At 42.0% G+C, this 22272-nt stretch overlaps 1 protein-coding gene across 3 annotated transcripts in view; it reads left to right on the plus strand.

Moving 5' to 3' along the window:
* The window catches only part of ADAMTS19 (ADAM metallopeptidase with thrombospondin type 1 motif 19), a 352203-nt gene that overhangs the window by 92828 nt on the left and 237103 nt on the right, over positions 1–22272 (plus strand). For 2 of the 3 annotated variants that reach the window (XM_050945613.1, XM_050945614.1), the window contains exon 2: positions 64–680. The exons of the other annotated variant lie outside the window; for it this stretch is intronic. In XM_050945613.1, coding sequence (XP_050801570.1) covers positions 64–680 — 617 coding nt within the window. The remainder of the gene's footprint in view (positions 1–63; positions 681–22272) is intronic. 3 annotated transcript variants of the gene reach the window in all.

The raw sequence follows: 22272 nt of genomic DNA on the forward strand, positions 1-22272 counted from the left end.
ATGCTGTGGCATGTGCAACACTGTTTTGTGGCATATGCTATTATTTGTCTGGCTTTCCTGCAGGTCTGCATGCATCAGGAGACTCCGAGGAGTGGGAAATCATCTTCCCAGCACTTTGGAGCAGAGGCCAGCAGGAGCCTGCTGGAGGCAGTGGTGGTGGAGGCAGCTGCAGTACTGATCCCAGCTGTGGAAACAGCACCAGCAGCAGCACCAGTGCTTCTGCTACACCTAGCCAGGTGGCAGGCAGCTCCCGTGAGGTCCGCTCGGTCTCCTCCCCGGTAGACAGACAACCACAGCCAGCTGGGGAGGTAGCAGAGGAGGATGAGGATGCAGAGGATGAATACGAGTCTCAGGAACTCTATCACTGGTCTCCGCATCCTCAGGGATCTGGCGCTGCTTCTCAGTTACCGCCGCCACCTTCCCCACCACCGCCACCACCATCAGAGGATGGGGATGAGGTGTTGCTGAGGATCCCGGCCTTTGCCCGGGAGCTCTACCTGTTGCTCAAGAGGGACAGCCGCTTCTTGGCACCTGGCTTTGCAGTGGAGGAGCGGCTCAGGGATGAGGGGAAAAGCCCCCCAGGCGCTTCCCATTCTCAGCCTGAGAGAGCCTGTTACTACAGTGGCACTGTGCTTCGTTACCCAGGATCCTTCGCCTCTTTCAGTACCTGCGTTGGATTGGTAAGGCAGGCCCTGCATGCACGTAGTAACATCCCAATTCCCATTCCAGTCCCATCACTGTCTCATCCTTCTTCCTATTCTCATCCTTCTCCTACAGCCTTCTTTCATATCCCATCCCTGTCCAGTTGAATTCCACCTTTGTTCGTCACCTCATCCCTAATCCTAGTCCCCTCCACACATTCCATCCAGTCCTATCCATATCTTTGTCCTGATCATCCCATCTCTGTGTCTGTTCTACTTCCCAATCCCATTCCTCCTGCTTCCTAATCTTACTCGTCTCCTATGCTCTTCTTTCTCTATCTCCTGCTCATCCGTCTCCTTAATCCTAGCCTGTTCCTCAATCTATTTCCATACTTATCCCCAAGCTCACCCATCCTCCTTTCCCTACTGGCATCCATAAACCTCCTACTCTTCATCTTCATCTCATCCCTGGCCTCCTCTTCCCTAGCTTGTTCTTCCCCCATCTCTAATCCCATCCTCTTCTACATCCTTATGTTTATACTGAGACTCCATATCTTGTTTCTCATCCTCATTCCGCTTCCTCTTTCCTTTGTTCCATTCCCCTTTTTATCCCTCTCTGTCCTTATCCCCATACCTGGCATTAGTAGGAATGCACCCTCTTCTTTCCTTACTTCCGCCCATAAAAATACATAATGAATATGTGTGTACAGGGGCAGCTTTAACTTTTTGCCGCCCCAAGCATGGCAGTCAGGCCTTTGATGGCATGCTTGCGTGAAGTCCCCGGTCCCACGGATTCAGCGGCATGCCTGCGGGAGGTCTGCCAGTCCCGTGGCTTTGGTGTACCTGCCGCCGAATCCGTGGGACCGGCGGACCTCCTGCAGGCAAGCTGCCGAAGGCTGCCTGACTACCGCACGTGCAGGGCCTGGCAGGGCGCCCCCTAATGGCTTGCCACCGCAGGCATGCACTTGGAGCGTTGGTGCCTGGAGCCGCCGCTGTGTGTGCAGTAGAAATGTTAACGCAATCAAACCATTGCGGTGAGTTTCACTTTAGAGACATTGGACCTGATTCTCCTCTCAGTGATGCTGTTTTTATGTGATGTGAATCTAATGACCTCCTAGTTTACACCAATGTGAGATCAGAACCAGGCCCACTGACAGCAGCAGTCTTGCTTCTGATGAACTGAAATCCCAGGATACCTAGGGGAGGGTGGAGGGACTTCAGGCAGCTGGGATGATGTAAAACCCTGGCCAGATTTAAAACAAAAGCAATTGTTATTCTCATTATAGGGCCTTTATAGAGCATCATAAATGTATACGCCTGCAGCATGTTACAAAATGTGGAATAAAAATGGAGTTGCTGAAGAGAGTCAGCAACATCCAAACTCTGCCTGTTTTTGTGGCTTAATGGGTGGCAATCCATGCAACTATAGCACAGCTATGCAAAACTCATTGGATTCATTCCAAAGTTACCTATCAAACCAGATCCATGATAGAGTCTTTGAGGTTTGCCAAATTTTCATGCAAAATTAGCAGTTTTGTATGGTCATGATGTGAAATGTAGAGAATGTGAATGTATTTTACTTTGCCTGTTTGGATTTGTTCAAACACAAAACTGAAACAGAAACTGATGGGGGAATTTATTTGGATTGATACCAAATAAAATAGCTGCATGCACTTCTGCAGAATAAAACTGCCAAGTTCCACACAGTTCTAGGTGGTTGGAGTCTAATTAATGATATTTTGTCAGATTTTCCAAAGTACAGTAGTGGAATTAATTGGGGAGGAACATTCTCAAAGTCAGTTGAGGGTGATCTGAAAGCCATCAGTAGGCTTTTAATACTCTGAAAATGCATTTGATTAAGGAGCAATAGTGTTCATGCTAACTGGACTTTTCACAGGTGTTTCAGTTTACCCTTGAATGTATGCATAGACTAAGCATGGATGCACTCAGATCATGTGCTTTGTTTTGGCAAGGAGGTTATGGGGTGAGGATGAAAGAAGTATTGGATGCAAGAGAGGAGCATAGGTGTAAGGGGGAGCAGTAGCTGCTGGGCTGGATGGCCCTTCCCATACTCCTGAAAAATCAGTGTCAATCTCTTGAAGCAGGGTAGGGAGTTCTCATTTACATATTCATAGATGCTAAGGCCAGAAAGGGGCCATAATTATTACGGAGAGTAGGCTGATCTACATAACACAGGCTATAGGATTTCACCCAGTAAATTCCTGTATCAAATCCATAACATCTGGCTGAACTAGAGCATCTCTTTTTAGGAAGACATCTAATCTTGATATAAAGAGTTTAAGTGATGAACAATCCACCACAATCCTTGGTAAATTGTTCTAATGATAAATATCTTTACTGTTAAAAATGTTGCTTTATTTCCATTCTAAATTTGTCCATCTTCCACTTCCATCTAGTCTTTTTCCTGCTAATGATCATTAAGAAGAAAACATAATGATGAAGACACTGAATATTATTAGGCAAAGAACAGGACACCACTAGAAACACTATAATCTGATAATGATTTCCCATTAACAATTACTTTTTCATTTCTATCAATTAGCCAGTTTTTAATCCATTTAATATGTGCTACATTTTGTATAGTGCTATTTTTTATTGGAACACTGTATTGTACTAAGTCAAAGCCTTTCAAAAGTTGGAATATATTATGTCAATCTTGTAATCTCTTCAGAAAACAGTACTGAGTTTGTTTGACAAGACCTGTTTTTCATAAAACCATGTTGACTGGTAGTAATTCTATTACTACCACCTTTTAATTATTTTCTGATTGCATTCCATGCAATTAAATTCCCCAGGATTGAAATTTAGCTAATTGGTCTATAGTTACCTGGGACATTCTTTTTTTACGCTTTCAAAAAAACAATGTGATGCATTAGCTTTTTTTCAGTCCTCTTTCTAAACTACCTATCTTTCTTACTTATGTGGCCCACTGCACCTTTTTATCTGACTACCTTCCAGTAAATTAGAGTAACAAAACTAAATATGTTACATAAACTCTCACTCTTCCTGAAGGAAAAAGTTGTAATGGTGGAGATATTTTTAAATAATTATTTGTACATTTAAGTAGATCAAGTTGATTGTGTATGTTTGTGATGGGCTAATAAGAAAAAGTTAAGTTGAAGAAATGGATTTGCATTTGGGTTCTGAGCATTGTGAGGTCTGGCACAGAGGTGCCCCCAGATATTTTTCACATAGTACGCACACTGTAACTTTAATTTAGCATGGTGCCACTCAGGTTTGGCCTGGACCCCCTCAAGTGTGATGATGGGTTGCTGGGCCAAATTTCAGTGAGTGGTGTTGTGACCCAGTTTGGTAGTTTGAAATGCCACTCAGTTTTGGGGCCCTCTCAAACTGAGGGTCCGGGGCAAACTGCCTCTTTTGCCCCCACCTTCAGGCAGACATGCCCCTGCCCGTGATATACTCTGTGCATAATGTGAATATATGGCTGTGGGTTCCGTTGGTCTCACATACCAGGTACAGCACTATGAAGAGCCCAGATGTATGCACAAAGACCATGATGTGTGCAGACTGGATTCCGCTACACAACATTGCTCACTTTCACACCCTTTTTTCTCTTCTTGGATTTAACCTCAATTCCTCCTCAGAGCTAAGATTGGCTCTTGTATAAGTCTGGCATTTTGGGCACTGTGATTGTTTAGCTAGGGGAAACTCTGCAGAAGCTGGTAAATGTTATACTAAGAAAAGTCACAGAATATTGAATTGCCCTTTGATAAGCTATTGGTGCTAAATTTGGAGACTAACTTCTATACTGTAGTGTTGGGATTAATACCTATTCCCAATATTGTTGTGTGGCTTAATGCATACCTTATCTTGGGTTCAAGTTACTGAATAAGTGCGAAATATTAGTACTATTTACATTTACATTTAAATACTCCTTAAATACTCTTACCTCCTGAGTACCACATTGGCTTTAGGTCCATCTCCATGATCCTTACGAGGGAGAGTCATGGTGCATGTCATAGGAGTTAAAGCTGGTTGCTTCAAGAAACATTAACTTCCTACAGCCCTTGGGAGAATATGGCACGTTAATTAGTGTAGGTCTTCTTCCTACCATTGGCCCTGATTATACTGTTTGTTTTTGTGTTTGATTTATTTATTTGGCAGGGGAAAGGAGGAGCATGCAAGAAAGGTGACTAATTGAGACACTTCCCAGTCCCTTTCCATCTTTCTTTCAGCAGTGATCAAGCTCCATTGCTGCTTTTCCATGTGTTTTGCTCCCCACTGCACTGAGCAGCAGATTTGAGAGGAAGGAAACAGGGGACTTCCTGGCTGGATCAGTCTCAATTCTGAGCTTTCATTGTTTCAGTAAGTTTGAGGAATGTTAAGAGTATAGAAATCTAGAGTTTCACTTCACTGTCCACAACCTGTTGAGATGTTTGAATGCTTTGTTAGTGTTGGCTTTTATTTTAGACAAATTCTGAGTTGTGTGCACATGTGCATGTGCATGCAACAGGTTTGTCAGAGGGCCAGGTAGTCTAGTGGATAGCACATCCAGTAGACAGCCTCGCCCCTCAGCAGGACAGCTTTTCAGTCCAATTCCTCACCCTTGTATGGACTTCGTTTCACTTTGTGTTTTCAGTGTCCTCGCCCTCTCCTTACCAGAGAGGTGAGTGGTGTGGGAATGAAGGGCAATTGGTAGGGGAGTTGGGCCCTCCCACTTCACTGGGCTCCAACCCAGGGACTTATGAGAGCCAATCAGAGTCCAGCACCTTGGAATGTCCTTGGAGTTACCTTGCCTGGGTCACTTCCTACCATCTGTCATGCCCGTTGGCTCCAAGTCCAGTGTAAGATAGCAAAAGAAAAAACAACTAAACCTTCAGCCCCAACCGGGCTGAACATGAAGACCTATTCCTCACAAAAAGGCTTCTTTGGCACCCTTATTCAGGAGCCTTCAGTGTAGTTCCCTCTTTCTCCTCTCTGCTGAGCTGAGGCACTCATAAGAATGGCCCTACTGGGTCAGACAAAGGGTCCATCTAGCCCAGTATCCCGTCTTCCGACACCGGCCCGTGCCAGGTGCCCAAGAGGGAATGAACAGAACAGGTAATCATCAAGTAATCCATTCCCTGTCGCTCATTCCCAGCTTCTGGCAAACAGAGGCTAGGAACACCATTCCTGCCCATCCTGGCTAATAGCCATTGATGGACCTATCCTCCATGAATTTATCTAGTTCTTTTTTGAACCCTGTTATGGTCCTGGCCTTCACAACATCCTCTGGCAAGGAGTTCCACAGGTTGACTGTCTTGTGTGAAGAAATACTTCCTTTTGTTTTAAACCTTCTGCCTATTAATTTCATTTGGTGTCCCATAATTCTTGTTTTATAGGAAGTAGTAAACAACGCTTCTTTATCTACTATCTCCACACCAGTCTTGATTTTATAGACCTCAATCATATCTCCCCTTAGTCATCTCTTTTCCAAGCTGGAAAGTCCCAGTCGTATTAATCTCTCCTCAAACGGAAGCTGTTCCATACCCATAATAATTTTTGTTGCTCTTTTCTGAAATTTTTCCAGTTCCAATATATCTTTTTTGAGATGGGGTGACCACATCTGCACACAGTATTCAAGATATGGATGTACCATGGATTTATATAGAGGCAACGTGATATTTTCTGTCGTTTTATCTATTCCTTTCTTAATTATTCCCAGCATTCTGTTCACTCTTTTGACTGCACATTGAGTGGATGTTTTCAGAGAACTATCCACAGTGACTCCAAGATCTCTTCCTCGAGTGGTAACCGCTCATTTAGACCCCATCATTTTATATGTATAGTTGGGCTTATGTTTTCCAATGCGCATACTTTGCATTTATCAATATAAAATTTCATCTGTCATTTTGTTGCCCAGTCACCCAGTTTTGAGAGATCCTTCTGTAGCTCTTCACAGTCTGCCTGAATTTTGACTATCTTTAGTAATTTTGTATCATCTGCAAATTTTGCCACTTCACTATTTACATTTTTTTCCAGATCATTTATGAACATGTTGAATAGGATGGGTCCGAGAACAGACATGCAGGGCACACCACTATTTACCTCTCTCCATTCTGAAAACTGGCCATTTATACCTACTCTTTGTTTCCTATCTTTCAACCAGTTACCAATCCATGAGGACACTTTCCCTCTTATCCTGTGGCAGCTTACTTTGCGTAAGAGCCTTTGGTGAAGGACCTTGTCAAAGGCTTTCTGAAAATCTAAGGACACTATATCCACTGAATCCTCCTTGTCCACATGCTTGTTGACCCCCTCAAAGAATTCCAGTAGATTGGTAAGACATGGTTTCCCTTTACTAAAACCCTGTTGACTCTTCCTCAACAAATTATGTTCATCTTTATGTCTGACAATATGGTTCTTTATTATAGTTCCAACCAGTTTGCCCAGTATTGAAGTCAGACTTATGGGCCTATAATTGCTGGGATCACCTCTAGAGCCCTTTTTAAAAATTGGCGTCACATTAGCTATCCTCCAGTCATCTGGTACAGAAGCTGATTTAAATGATAGGTTACAGACTACAGTTCGTAGTTCTGCAATTTCACATTTGAGTTCCTTCAGAACTCTTGGGTGAATACCATCTGATCCTGGTGACTTATTGCTGTTTAATTTATCGACTTGTTCCAAAACTTCCTCTAATGATACCTCAATCTGGGACAGTTCCTCAGATCTGTCACCTAAAAAGAATGGCTCAGGTTTGGGAATTTCCCCTGCATCCTCAGCCATGAAGACCGATGCAAATAATTTATTTAGTTTCTCTGCAATGGCCTTACTGTCCTTGAGCTCCTTTAGCACCTTGATTGTCCAGTGGCCCACTGGTTGTTTACATCAGAAGCAGGAAGCCTGCTACTTAAAATTTGTTTTGCTATAACTTTTTGAGTCTTTGACTAACTATTTTAATAGCCTCTCTAATCTCCCTGAGAATTTCACAGTCACTATCACCATCTTGGTCAGGTGGTCAGTAATATATTCCTACTGCTGTATTCTTATTATTAGAGCATGGAATTTCTATCCAGAGAGATTCTATCGTACCTTTTTGATTCATTTACGATTTTTACTTCATTTGATTCTATGCTTTCTTTCACATGTAATGCCACTGCCCCACCAGCATGACCTGTTCTGTCCTTCTGATATATTTTGTATCCCATTGATTATCCTCATTCCATCAAGTTTCTGTGATGCCTATTGATTAATATCCTCATTTAATACGAGGCACTCTAGTTCACCCATTTTATGATTTAGACTTCTAGCATTGGTATATAAGCACTTTAAAAACTTGTCTCCTTTTAGCTGTCTGCCATTACACGACGTAATTGAATGGGACTCTTTTTTTACTTGACTATTTCTGATCAGACCCTGCCTATATTTTATCATTTTCCATCCTCTTGTCCTTACTAGGACATAGAGATTCTCTATTAATAGATTCTCCTGTCAGTTTTCCCCCAGCCCCTAGTTTAAAAACTATTCTACAACGTTTTCAGTGTTAAGTGGCAACAATCTGGTTCCATTTTGGTTTAGGTGAAGCCCATTCTTCCTGTATAGGCTTCCCCTTTCCCAAAAGTTTCCCCAGTTCCTAATAAATCTAAACCCCTCCTCCTTACACTATTGTCTCATCCATGCATTGAGACTCTGCAGTTCTACCTGTCTAACTGGCCCTGCACGTGGAACTCAGAGAATGCTACCGCGGAGGTCCTGGACTTCAACCTCTTACCTAGCAGCCTAAATTTGGCCTCCAGGACTTCTCTCCTATCCTTCCCTATGTTACTGGTACCTTCATGCACATAAATCTATCTAGATGTCTCGAGAGATCCACAACCTTCGCATAAGGCAGGCAAATCATCATGCAGTTCTCCCGGTCATCGCAAACTCAGCTATCAATGTTTCTAATGATTGAATCTCCCATTACTAATACCTATCTCTTCCTAATAGCTGGAGTTCTCTCCCGCGGATAGGTATCCTTGGCATGAGAGGATACCACAACATCGTCTGGAAGGAGAGTCCAAACTATGGGATTGTTTTCATCTGCTTCCTTTTTAAGCTTCCTGTCCAATTGGAGCATGCTCCCAGGGTTGGAGGGGCAGGGCTACCTGAGCCCAAACTTGTTCTTTAACCCTTTCAGACCCATTGTGGGGTTTGGACATGCCATCACAGTACATCATCCTCCATTGCTTTGGTACATGTCCTATAAATTTTCATAGGCGATTGTCACCCTATAAAGTGGACTTTTAACCGCTTGCTTTTTTCCTGCTGATTTAGCTTTTTTCATCCCTACACAGTTTACACGATAAATGAAATTACTTAATTTATGGTTTCTAGAAGTGAATAGCTAGAAAAGATACAGAATCTTCGTAGAAAGTACAAAAAAGGCCTTGAGTATAATTTATAAAAGTGCCTAAATCCTATTTTCAGAATTGATCTGGGCACATAGAAATCTAAGTTCTAATGACTTTCAAGCAGACTTAGATTTCTAGGTCCCTAAAGGCCAAGTTTACAAAGATTTTAGATGCCTAAAGATGCAGATGGGCATCTAGTGGGATTTACTAAAGTACATAAGCCAGTTAGGCACCTAACTCCCATTGAAAGTCACTCACATAGACCTTTTTGTAAATTTTAACCCTTGACTCCAAGGGGAGTCAGATTGAGCCTTATGTGTGTTGAGGACAGTCCAGCTACCTATCCCACAATTATTGAAGATCCTCTGTACAACTTCTGAAATGTTCTCTGTCTTCTTTTCAGTGTTGGCATTTAATATGTCAACTTGTCTCCCACTTTAAAACTCTCTTATGCAACCAACACCTGCACTTTCTGTGAAGATCCAATATCTCCTTACAAAGTAATTTCAAAAGCATGTAAACTGTGCAGATATAGTGTATATCAGGGGTCAGCAACCTTTCAGCAGTAGTGTGCCGACTTATACACTCTAATATAAGGCTTTGCATTTTAATGTGTTTTAGAAGGTCTCTCTATAAGTCTATAATATATAACCAAACTACTGTTATATGTAAAGTAAACAAGGTTTTCAAAATGTTTCGGAAGCTTTATTTAAAATTTAATTAAAATGTAGATCTTCAGGTTAGTGTGATCCTTGCCCGTGCTTTTCGTTGCTGAGTTTTCCAGTGTCTGGCACGTATTTGGATACTTTAAGCTGCATACAGGCTTCTGAGTGATCACTTGTTAACCGGCTCCAAGAGGGAGAGAGGACAGATTTCATATGTGAAAATGCCTGTTCACACAGGTATGTGGATCCAAATGCTGAAAGCATTGCAAATGCAATTTTCTTCAAACAGTTAAATTTCGTCCAGCAGGTCAGAATAGAGGCCCCATGATCTCTCTCGGTAGCTGCGAGTGTGCTCCGCATATCCACAAACTTTGATGTCCACAATTCTGAGCTTTTTAACTGAATGAGTTGCATTTCAAAATCTTCAACACCCATCCACCGAAATACAGACAAATCCAAGTCGCTTTCATTGAGCTTTTCAGGTTTAATTAGAAAAGAAAGCATTGGGCCAAATCGCTGGAAATCTTGAAATCTGTCAGAAAATTCTGATTCCAGTTCTTGCATGTACTTTCCAATCTCATCGACGCTGACAATGCAATGTGTCGATAGCTCTTTTATGAGTTGGAAGTAGCGGAAGGTAGAAGTCTGAAAATCCCTTGAAAAAACTGCTAGTTTCACAACAAATGCTTTCCAGGCTTCATAAAGATCCAGAACTGTTTGCCCTGCACCCTGGAGACAGAGGTTGAGTTCGTTTAGGTGAGCGGTGATATCAGTTAGAAACATGAGCTTACATAGCCATTTGTCATCATCCAGGTTGGGGTAGTTTTTGTTCTTTTTCCGACAAAAAGGCTTTGATTGCATCAAACAGTTTACAAAGTGCACCAAAACATTGCCACAACTTAGCCAACGAATGTTTCTGTGAAGTGGGATGTCATTATAAGCAGCGTCCATCTCTTTTAGCAGTGCTTGAAATTGTCTGTAAGTCAAAGCAGATTGAGCAACAAGGAAATTCACAATTCGCACCATTGTATTCATCACATTATTAAGATCAGAATTAGAAATTTTAGTACACAGGTTTTCTTGATGGATGATACAGTGAAATTTGACTGTCGGATGGCCAATTTGATCTTCAAGCAACTTTACAAATCCCTTCTGTTTTCCGACCATGGCAGGAGCACCATCTGTTGTCACACAAAATATTTTTTCTGATGTCAACTCCTCGTTCTTTAGAATGGTTTACAAAACTTTCCAGTATATCTCCCCCCTTTGTTGTGCCATGCAGGGGTTTTAGGCAACACAGTTCCTCTTGGATTTCATTGGAAGCACAACATCTTGCAACAACTGCCAAATGTGGAATGTTGTTTATATCCACGCTCTCATCAACTGCAACACTAAACACTGCTGTGTCTTTCAATGCAGTCGTCTGCTTTTCCTTAATGTTTTCTGCCATTTCACTTATGCGTCTCTCAATTGTTCTGGCAGAGATAGGCAGTTCTTTTATTCTAGATATGATTGTATCTTTATTTTGCAAATCATTGAACAAAATCTCTGAACTGCTGAGAAAAACTTTTTATATATTCTCCAACTGTAAACGGCTTTCCGTTTTTTGCAATGCATTGTGCAATCTTGAAACTTCCTTCTGTAGCTTGATTTTTACTTACACTTAAGCTTTTAAAAACACTGCTTTGCTTCTCATAGGCTGCTACTGCCTTGTTGATTGATTCAGTCTTGTCTGCTTCATCAAGAAAGATTTTCTCATGCTTCGTTTCAAAATGTCATTGAACGCTTGATGTGCGACAAACAATACTTTCATAACAGAAAGCAGAAATAGCACAGTCCTTCTTTTCAATAACGTCTTTTCAAATGCGTCTGTCCAAGCAGGCTGAAATGATCGGACATCTAGCTTCACTTTCTTAGGAGCCGCCATTTTGTCAAATGTTCCCTTCAATTCTCAGTGGGAAAAACAAATGGCGATAGAAGACAGGCACAAGGTCAAACGCAGTGTGGTCTGAGATAAGCAATTTTAAGATGGGGGTGCTGAGCTGCACCCCCTCTTGCCTGGTGTGCAATCCTCACTGTCCCAGACTGGGGACAGTGGGCCACAGCGGGGAGGCTGCAGAGCATTGATCCAACGTCAGGAGCAGAGCCCAGAGTGGCCTGCTGGGACTCCAGGCCGGAAAGCAGGCTGAACAAGGCTGGAGATCCAGATCCCAGCTGGCAGGAGGTCAGCAGCTGGAACCCCAGATCATCAGCTGAGGTGAGTGGAGCTGGCTGCTGGTAGGGCTGAGCCAGGCTGGAGGCCTGAACCCTGTCTGGCAGGGGGCCTGCGCAAGGTGAGTGGGGCTGCAGCAGAGGGGGACTGAGCAGCTCAGCCCGCCCCGCTCTGGGGGTTTCGGCTGCTGGCTCTTACCACCTGGGGTCTCAGCCTGCTGCCAGCCTAGGTTTCCTTCACCCAGGCCAGCAGCAGGTGCTGAGTGGGAGTGGTGGTGGGACCCTAGCTGGCAAGGGGCCAGTAGCGGGAACCCCAGAGTGGCGGCGAGCTAAGCGGCTCAGCCTGCCGGTGTTCTGGGGTTTCCACTGCTGGCTCCTGCCAGCCGGGGTCTCAGCCTGCTGCCAGCCTAGGTTTCCTTCACCCAGGCCAGTAGCAGGCACTGAGTGGGACCAGCAGCGGAACCCCGACTGGCAGGAGCTGGCGGCGGAAACCCAAGAGCAGTGGCAGGCTGAGCGGCTCAGCCTGTGCCGCGTACCATCAAAAATCGGCTTGCATGCCACCTTTGGCACATGTGCCATAGGTTGCCGACCCCTAGCGTATATAGTAAGCTGAAAAAATGCTAACTGTTGTCAATGGGAGTCTTTTAAAGGGAATTGAATTAGACCATTGCAGATCAAATTCAGACTGAAAGTGGCTAACTTCATTGAGCTGCATATCCTATTAAGGAAACGTGCCTCAAGGGATAGTTTTTAACTAGAGTGAAAATCCAGAAGGAGCTGACAAATATCTGGGTTGTCCAGGGCCTGAAGTAGTAGCAATGTCCTCTACAGAACCTCAGAGTTCACCGTATCAAGGGTGGCAGCCATATACATTGTCTGACTGTTTACTTTCAAAAACGAGAAAATTCAGATTGCTTTGGAGTTTAGGGGTTTTTTTTAAGTGTGTTGTGGGAAACAGCATTCATGTTCAGGGAGGATTACTGTGAAGAGTTTTCTGGTTGTATACTTAAGGCTCAATTATTCGTCTCTTAGCCCAAATAGTATTTCTTCACATAAGCATCCTTATTGATGTCAATGAGACTACTCGTGAATGCTACACAATTAATGGGTAGCAGAATCAGGCCCTTAATGAATCGTGCCTACTTCTTGCTTCTGTTTTGACTCAGCATTTGAAATGGAACAATGAACTGAACGTTCCTGAACAGTTGTAATGTTTTATTTTAATTGTTAATATAAATCAAGTTATAATAGGTGGTTTACTTACTACAGTTAAATCATGCATGCTTGAGAAAGAGACTTGTATGGATTTAGAACAAAGAAACTGATTGATAGTTGTCTGCTGTTAGTCCTGTTTGTCCTACCACCAAAGACAATGTATGTTCAGTGAGCTCCCAGAAGGAGCTGCACTGCAGCTTTTAGCATGGCCAGTCCATCTCCTACACCCCATCACAACCTCCTTTCCAACTGTTGCTACAAAGAAGTGCATCTAATTTTCATTTGTGTAGAGGCAAATTTTTTAGGTACCATTGTAGGACTGAGCATTAGTGGAGGTGGGAGGGTTTTTTTCTGTATTTTAATTTTATTGATATTTTTATTCTCCTCGTGCCTCCCACAAAGAGAAAACAGGGGAAAGAGTTGGCTTGCCTTATCCTTCCAAGGCTACAGATAGGGGATGGGATATATTTGTGCTGTCAGGAGCAAACATACTGAGTGGGAGCGGGAGTGTGCTGCCAACTATCTTTGCAGCCACACTATCAATTGTAGTGCTGCTTACAAGGGTGCCTCACCAAGGATGCATGGAGTTCTATACTAGTAGGAAGAAAATACTATAGGATTGACTTACTGTAGAGAAACTCTTCAAAAGTAGTTCACAAGGATCCATATTTTAATCAAAGTTGAAGAAAACAAAATCTACAGTAATGATAATATTTTGAAACATTCTTCTTGGCAAATAGGGGCCTGATCCAGTTTCCTCTTGAAATCAATGGGAGTTTTTCCGATTATTTCAATGGCATCTAAATAAATTAGCCTTTACTAGAAGAAGGGTGGGTTGACTCCTAGTCTCTTCTCAACCTTTATTGCCTCATACAACTAAAATATTTCAAACCCTGATCAGCAGTTTTATGTGCAAGTAGCCACAGATTACTCTAGCTTTTCATACACATTTATGGGTCATACTCCAAAGTAAGACTGCCTGCTTCTGAGATCCTTATAGTGAGTAGCAATTAGTTCAATAATTTTATGACAGCAAGCTAAGTAGGAAATAGAATATCTGACTGGCTTATTACATACTGACTGTAACTTCTGATGGTAATAGTCCTACTTAGAATATTAAAACTTTATAAGACTGAAAGACATTAACATGCCAAGAAATATAATACACGTATCTTCATTAGATTATAGAATTTCTATCTGGAATTGTACTATAATGATTAAAAAGTTAAGATCCCTTTGGAGGTTGTAGAAATTAGAATTTTTACTTATAATATGTGTTGCAGGTTTTTCTGATGGGTATTCTGATTTAGAATTAGTATGTGGGAGACATATAATTAGTCTGAAATATTTATGACTTAGATTGTTAAATCTTTTTCTAATTTTGAATGGGGTGTGTAAACTTAGTTAGGACTCAGTATACAGGAACCCTGAAAACTGTGTACAGTTATTTTTTATCCAGCCATTTTGACTGCTTGGGCTCTATAAACTAATGTCTCAGAACAAAATGAATAAATAAATTTAAATAAAACATTTAGTAATCAAATAAACATGAATGACAGTTTTTCTAAAATCATGTATTCAGCCAGACTCTAGGGGTTCATTCTTGAGCTTGTTCTCAGATTATCTTGCTTACTGCTTTCCTACTTGAAGCTGGCCCCAGGGTCAGTATTTCAGACCTTTTAAATTGTAGAGTATAGTACTTAGTTTTATTATTACTGTGATTATTTGAATCAGCTGTAACAGTGCCTAATAGCAGCAATAGTCTAGGAGTAACTGACTGTTTAAGATTAAGCAGGCGTTTTCTAGATCAAACTGACTTCCCCTTAAGGTTAAGGTAGAGTCTTCATGCATGAGTCTGATCAATGGGTTGAAAACCTAACCTTTTCATGTCATTGGAAAACATAGCTTCTTTTCCAAACTTTAGCAGTGTTGTGGTTACACTGCACTATTCAGTTATCCACTGAACCCCTTAGATGGATGCTTTTTTTATTTTAATAGGGATCTGGAGGAAAATGATCATTTCTATTCTGCTCTGGAGAAGGGTAGAAGACAGAATGCTGCAACAATTTAGAGACAAGGGGCAAGAGAAACTCAGTACAGTTCATGGTCCATTTGACATACACGTGCACATGGTTGGCAGCGGAAGTGGGACTATAAAATTAATGTGAATATCCTTAAGACCTTGGAGGGAATGGAAGTATGAAATGGAGCACACAGATCTCCTCCTCTGGGAGATCTGCTCTCAGAGAGCTCCAAGAGAGAGAACAAAATCAAACAGCAAACAAATCCTTAAGATCCCTTCTTCATAAAACCTATGCTGACTGGGGGGGGTAGGGGGCAGAAAGCTACAGGATTCTCTGGAGGCTAGTTCATTAAAAAGGATAAACTTAACTCTCCTGTCACATCTCACATGGTTTTCCTAGTGCCTCTGTGTAATTCTGTTAAACAAGTAAAAACATTGATGGGAGGGGCAGGAGCAGGGGTGGGAATTGGATCCCTTACTGAGAGGTCACAGGTTCACAGAGCTTTGTTTTGTTTACTTTAACTTATCATTTATTTGTGTTTTAAACATCTTTAAACAGACTATCAGATTTGTCATCAGTAGAAGTAGTCTAGGTGGGACATCAATGGAAATGTCAAATCTAAACAGAAAGCAGACCCACCCAATCTGTTTGGGAAGTGGGTTTCCTCACAGAAAACCATGAGCAATGCTAGGAAGATACTGTAAGATGGAGACTTGAGCTTCAGTGCCTTCTATAAAACACAGGAACCAATGGACTTTATATAGGTACTCGTGCAAGAATATCCAAATGGCCACAGCAGCAACAAAAATTACACTTGATCAGTTACATGTGCTGTTATCTGTATGCACATATGGATTACACTGAAATGGAGGAGACAGAGAATGTAAGAAAACAGGATAGTAAATCTGTACAGCTGGAAACTGGCATATTTCTGTAATCAAAACACTGTCTGAAGTCAAATGCCACTGTGTAGTATCTGAACAGTCATGAAAGAGATTGCCTGCCCCCACACCTCTTTTTTTTTTAAAAGGAATCAAAATTGGCAGGTGATGAGGTTTAAAATGTTTAACTTGTCTGACAAGAGTGCAACAAGAATGATCTATTTCATATATAAAAGATCAGAGCATTTTGTTTTTTTGTTTTGTCTCTTGTGCTCTGGTACTGAATTGGTACATTAGTCTCTCCTGCTACTCAAATGCACCTTTTTAAATGAAGGGAAAAAAATTGCTTTGTACCTAGCAAAGCTCTTGATGTGACATAATGATAGGGAATGTACCTTTTAAAAGCTAGATGGCACAGCATCTGTTGAATTAACATAAAGATGCAAAATTTAGGAAATTTGATTTAGAACAAAACATTTTGAACCATAGTCATCACTGAATGTTTCCCTTTCATTTAAATATTTTGCTAAGACCCGAGAGTTGATGGGACAAGATGGGAAAAGAATTACATAAGTAACCCAAGTATGCATGAATAATTCCTTTGTGTCCCTCCCAGACCTTAGCAGATCATATAATCACTCAAATTCTAACAATTTCTTCACCTTTGCTATACTGGTTTGTTTGTTTGTTTGTTTATTTATTTACTGGGCCAAATTTAATTGGTGATTCCAAGGGCCCATTGATAACTGCTTTGATGTTCTTCAAAAGAAGTCAGGTCTCAGCAAGATATACCCTTTCTGATGAATTTGGGAGTTAAAATATTTTTTCTTCTGAAAGATGCTCTATTTTTTTAAATAAAATTAGGAAAAGTATTACAAAGCACGGCAAAGTATTACAATGTGTGAATCCTTGTGAAATTATGAAACCTCTTTTGCAGGATAAAGAAGCAAGAAATTGAGTCAGAAATTGCAAAGTAGTAGATGATAAAGCCATTATTTCAAATCTGAAATAAAACAAACAAACAAAAATACTCCAAGCCTTGGCCCAGATAGTTTTACAGAAAAATTCCTTAAGAAGTGTGAGAGAAAGAGGTCTAAGTCTATCCTTGGTGTAAATCTGTTGGGGTTAGTGGAATTATACTTGTGTGCTTAGGGATCACTTTCTCGAAAACTTGCTTTGTTGACTAGGATCTCATTTAATATACAGCTTGTATATTCGACAGTGAATGAGTCAGGAATCTACTGAATTATAGTGGTGTGCTCTACATATTGCCAACTCGTGATTTTTTTAAATGAGTTTTGCAATATTTAAGGGTTTTTTTTAAAGCCCCAGCTCCTGGATTCATGTTCTTTAATAAGAAGCACAGCCTCCATTTATAAAGGATGATTCTAGCCCTCATGACTGCACAGAAAAGCTTGAAAATATAAACCCAAAAGGCTCAAAAAGCAGGAAGCAAAGACCCAAAACTGCTTATTTTTTAAAAGCTCATAATATTTAAACCAATTTCATGATTTGTGGCCTGACTAATGATTTTTGAATATAATTAATACTGCCCTATGGCTGTAAAGATACCTATCAGTTTGAGAGGTAGTGTAGTGATATTTGCTTGAATCAGCACACAGCCTGAAAGGGTAGCTCTGGAAGTGGTGTGAACGGCCTGTATTTATTTAAGTGTTTAGCATTTGCCTATTCACAGAGCTAATCAATAGCATCTGTAGGGTCAAAGTGGAGCTCGTGGAGCCCAGTGCTGAATTTGGTTAGCAGGCACTCCTCAACAATGTGTATTATTGTTTGATATGCACCACAGCTATAGTTTGCTTTGTTTTGAAAGCACTAGTGGTGCTGGTTGCCTGCACAGAGGCCTGGCCCAGTCCGGAATTGGTTAAAAAGGACCCACTGATGACATGGTAGGTCGAAGCCGGGTAGGTGAACAGTAGAATCTGTGATAAGGAATTGATTGGTGGTTGATGATAAAGACCAGTCTTCCTGCCACAGGGGCTCCGCTATTACATCCTGGCATGACAGCCTCAACCATGGTGGGTGTGATGAAAGATGTATAGCCAGTGGACTAAAAAGGTTGTGAACAAGGGTAAGCATGGGTTGGCATGTATCTTCACAAGCAGCTTGCCATCTGCAGTCTCCCTCCTATGTAAGGGCGGAGCAACGTGGCTCAGAACTGGAAGCCATGGAAGATGAGTTGGACAGAGTTCCTGTGATGATGCATATAGTTGAGTTGAGTTGCACATCAACAAGTTTGGTGTGTGCCGACTGACTCCATACTGGCACACAGTACTCTGCTATTGAGTACTAGATGGCAAGGGCTGAGTCCTTAGGACTGGAGTATCTGCTCCCCATGAAGAACCTGCCAGTTTGCTGAGAAGGTTGTTATATGTCTTGACCTTTGCTGCTATCTTGCTCAGGTGGCTTTTGTATGTCAGTGTTCGGTCAAAGGTCATGCTTAAGTAACCTAGGTATGCTTCATGCTTCAGCCTGTGGCCATTCATTATGATGTTTAGTTCCCTCTTAGCATTGGCGTGATGGAGGTGTAATGTGCTAGAGACTGTCTTGCTGATAGTAGGCTGAAGGTGCCATGTCTTGCAGTAGGTTGCTAGGTTTTCAGTGTTGTCACTCAGTCTTCTCCAGCTCAGAGAAAGTTGGATGCTGCAGATATCATCTGCATAGATGAACTTCCATGGCTGGGTTGGTGATAGGTAATTGATGTATAGATTGAACAAGGCTGGGGCTAGAACAGACCCCTGGGATAACTCATTCATCTGTTTTTTCCGAACCAAATTTCATCTGTTTTCTTACCCACATGCACCTTGAATTGTCTGTCTTGGAGTAGCAGTTTGGTGGCATCAATAACCTGTAGTGGAAGGATTCTTGATATTTTAACATGTAGATCTATGTGCCAGCTGCAGTGAGGTCAAGGAAAATAGAGCCCGTGTTCAGATTTCTTTGAAAACTGTTTTCGATTAATGTGCCAGTATTTGGTTGCATGTGCTTCGACCTTGTCAAAAGCATGCTTGCTCAACATTCAAAATGTTCTCCACGGTGTTATTCACTGTAAAATTAGGCACTCTAGAACCTTGAGACACACAGAAAGCAGCAGTATGGGGCGGTAGCTTGATGCCTGGTTTGGGTCTTTACCAGATTTTGGGAGGCCAATGACTTTTGACATGTGCCAGATTTTCAGCAGTCTTCCTGCATTGGTGAAGAATTGAGCCCGCCAATAGCATGTGCGTGGGCCAAGGAACTGTGGAAGGATGTTATCATAGGTGACAGTGGTGCCAGACTTGATGTTCTGTAGCACTCTGTCCAGCTCTGGAGGTGCGAAAGGTTCAAGTCAAGCTCCAGATTTGTGCTGCCTGTGGAAGACTCCCCTCACTCTGGATTTGATTCTTCACTTCTTTTTCCAGGGGTGTCTTTCATTAACTATTTCACTGCTGATCAAAGTCTGTCAGAGAGAAGAGGGATGACAATCAAGTGATGACATTATATGCAGAGCATACAATAAATAAAAATCTGCACAAAATACTGAATAAATAGCATCTCATTTTGGTATTTTATGTGGACAGTGCTTGGTGGTCTTGCTAGTGGGGGAGCGGCACCTCTGCTGCTACCTTTTTAATTCCAGTAGTGCACCTTAAAGATTTTCCTTTCCTTAAAGCTGCAAGGAGAGGAGTTTTAATTTTAATATTTAAAATAAGATGATATTCTGTGCTGTACCAAGGCATTCATTAGTCATCATGGCTGTTGGATAGTCTGTCATGCCTTGTTGATATCAGCTCTAGTGATGTATAGGTGAAATGTCTCTGAGGCCTTGGCTACACTCATACTTTACAGCGCTGCAACTGGGGTGTGAAAAAACACCCCCCTGAGCGCTGCAAGATACAGCGCTGTAAAGCGTCAGTGTAATCAGGGCAGCAGCGCTGGGAGCGCGGCTCCCAGCGCTGCACGCTACACCCATAAGGGATGTGGTTTACATGCAGCACTGGGAGAGCTCTCTCCCAGCGCTGCTGCTCTGACTACACTCACACTTCAAAGCGCTGCCGCGGCAGCGCTCCCGCAGCGCTGCTGGGGCAGGGCTTTGAAATTCCAAATGTAGCCATACCCTGAGATTTAAAAAGTACTATTTGGAAGGAAAGAACTTCTAAGACTGTTTTCTATGTTAATAATGGAACTATGCATATAAGATGATAAACTTATATCATAACATTTAGTTACTGATAATACATTTATTTGCATGTAAGTGAATACAAGCTGAATTTTTGGAAACAGACGTAAATTTAGTTTAGTTTAGTAGCAATTGGACATCTAACTTAATGAATGCCAGTGGAAATAAGGTAGGATTAGAGGCTAAAATAGAGAAAGAACAAGTTAAAAATTGCATAGACAAGTTAGATGTCTTCAAGTCACCAGGGCCTGATGAAATACATCAGGACTTCAAGGAGCTGACTGAGGAGATATTTGAGCCATTAGCGATTATCTTAGAAAAGTCATGGAAGATGGGTGAGATTCCAGAGGACTGGAAAATGGCAAATGTGGTACTAATCCATAAAAAGGGGAATAGGGACAACTTGGGGAATTATAGACCAGTCAGTTTAACCTCAGTACCTGTAAAAATAATGGAGCAATTAATTAAGCAATCAGTTTGCAGACACCTAAAAGATAATAAGGTGATAAGTAATAGCATGGATTTGTCAAGAACAACTTGTGTCAAACCAACCTAATAGGTTTCTTTCCCAGGGTACAAGCCTTGTGGATGGGGGGAAGTGGTAGATGTGGTATATCTTGACTTTATAAGGCTTCTGATATTCTCTTGCATGACCTTCTTATAAACAAAGTAGGGAAATACAACATAGATAGAGCTATTATAATTTGGGTGCATAACTGGTTGGAAAGTCATTCCCAGAGAATAGTTATCAGTGGTTCACAGTCATGCTGGAAGAGCATAATGAGTGGGGTCCCACAGGAATTGGTTCTGGGTCTGGTTCTGTTCAATATCTTCATCAATGATTTTGATAATAGCATAGAGAGTACACGTATAAAATTCATGGATGATACAAAGCTCGGATGGGTTGCAAGTGCTTTGGAGGAGAGGATTAAAATGGAAAATGATCTGGACAAACTGGAGAAATGGTCTGAAGTACGTAGGATGAAACTCAATAAGAACAAAATACTCCACTGAGGAAGGAACAATCAGTTGCATACTTACAAAACGGGAAATGTCTATCTAGGAAGGAGTTCTGCTGGAAGAGGCCTGGGAGTCATAGTGGATCACAGGCTAAATATGAGTCAACAGTGTAATATTGTTGCAAAAAAAGCAGACATCATTCTGGGATATTTTAGCAGGAGTGTTGTAAGCAAGACACAAGAATAATTCTTCTGCTCTACTCTGTGCTGATTAGACCTCAACTGGGGTATTGTGTCCAGTTCTGGGTGCCACATTTCAGCAAAGACGTGGACAAATTGGAGAAAATCCAGAGAAGAGCAAGAAAAATGATTAAAGGTCAAGAAAACATGACCTATGAGGGAAGATTGAAAAAACTGGCTGTGTTTAGTCTGGAGAAGAGAAAACTGAGGCGAGACATAAGTCTTCAAGTACGTGAAAGGTTGTTACAAGGAGGAGGGAGAAAAATATTCTCTTTAAGATATTAGGATAGGACAAGAAGCAATGGACTTAAATTGCAGCAAGGCTGGTTTAGGTTGGACATTAGGAAAAACTTCCTAAGCACTGGAATAAATTGCCTAGGGAGATTGTGGAATCTCCTACATTTGGAGTTTTTTAAGAGCAGGTTAGACGAATACCTTTCAGAGGGGGTCTAAATCAGTGGTTCCCAAACTTGTTCTGTGACTTGTGCAGGGAAAGCCCCTGGCAGACCGGGCCGGTTTGTTTTCCTGCCGCGTCCGCAGGTTCAGCCGATCGGGGCTCCCAGTGGTCGCAGTTGGCTGCTCCAGGCCAATGGGAGCTACTGGAAGTGGCAGCCAGCACATCCCCTGGCCCGCGCCACTTCCAGCAGCTCCCATTGGCCTGGAGCAGCGAACCGCGGCCACTGGGAGCTGCGATCAGCCGAACCTGCGGACGCGGCAGGTAAACAAACCAGCCTGGTCTGGCAGGGGCTTTCCCTGCACAAGCTGCGGAACAAGTTTGGGAACCACTGCTCTAGATAATACTTAGTCCCGAGTGCAGGGGAATGGACTAGAAGACCTCTTGAGGTCCCTTCCAGTCCTACTATTCTATGATTCTATAATTACATTATATTTTCCTTGGGTCT

Source organism: Gopherus flavomarginatus, chromosome 3 (assembly GCF_025201925.1).
Source record: "Gopherus flavomarginatus isolate rGopFla2 chromosome 3, rGopFla2.mat.asm, whole genome shotgun sequence".
Taxonomy (NCBI): Eukaryota; Metazoa; Chordata; order Testudines; family Testudinidae; genus Gopherus; species Gopherus flavomarginatus.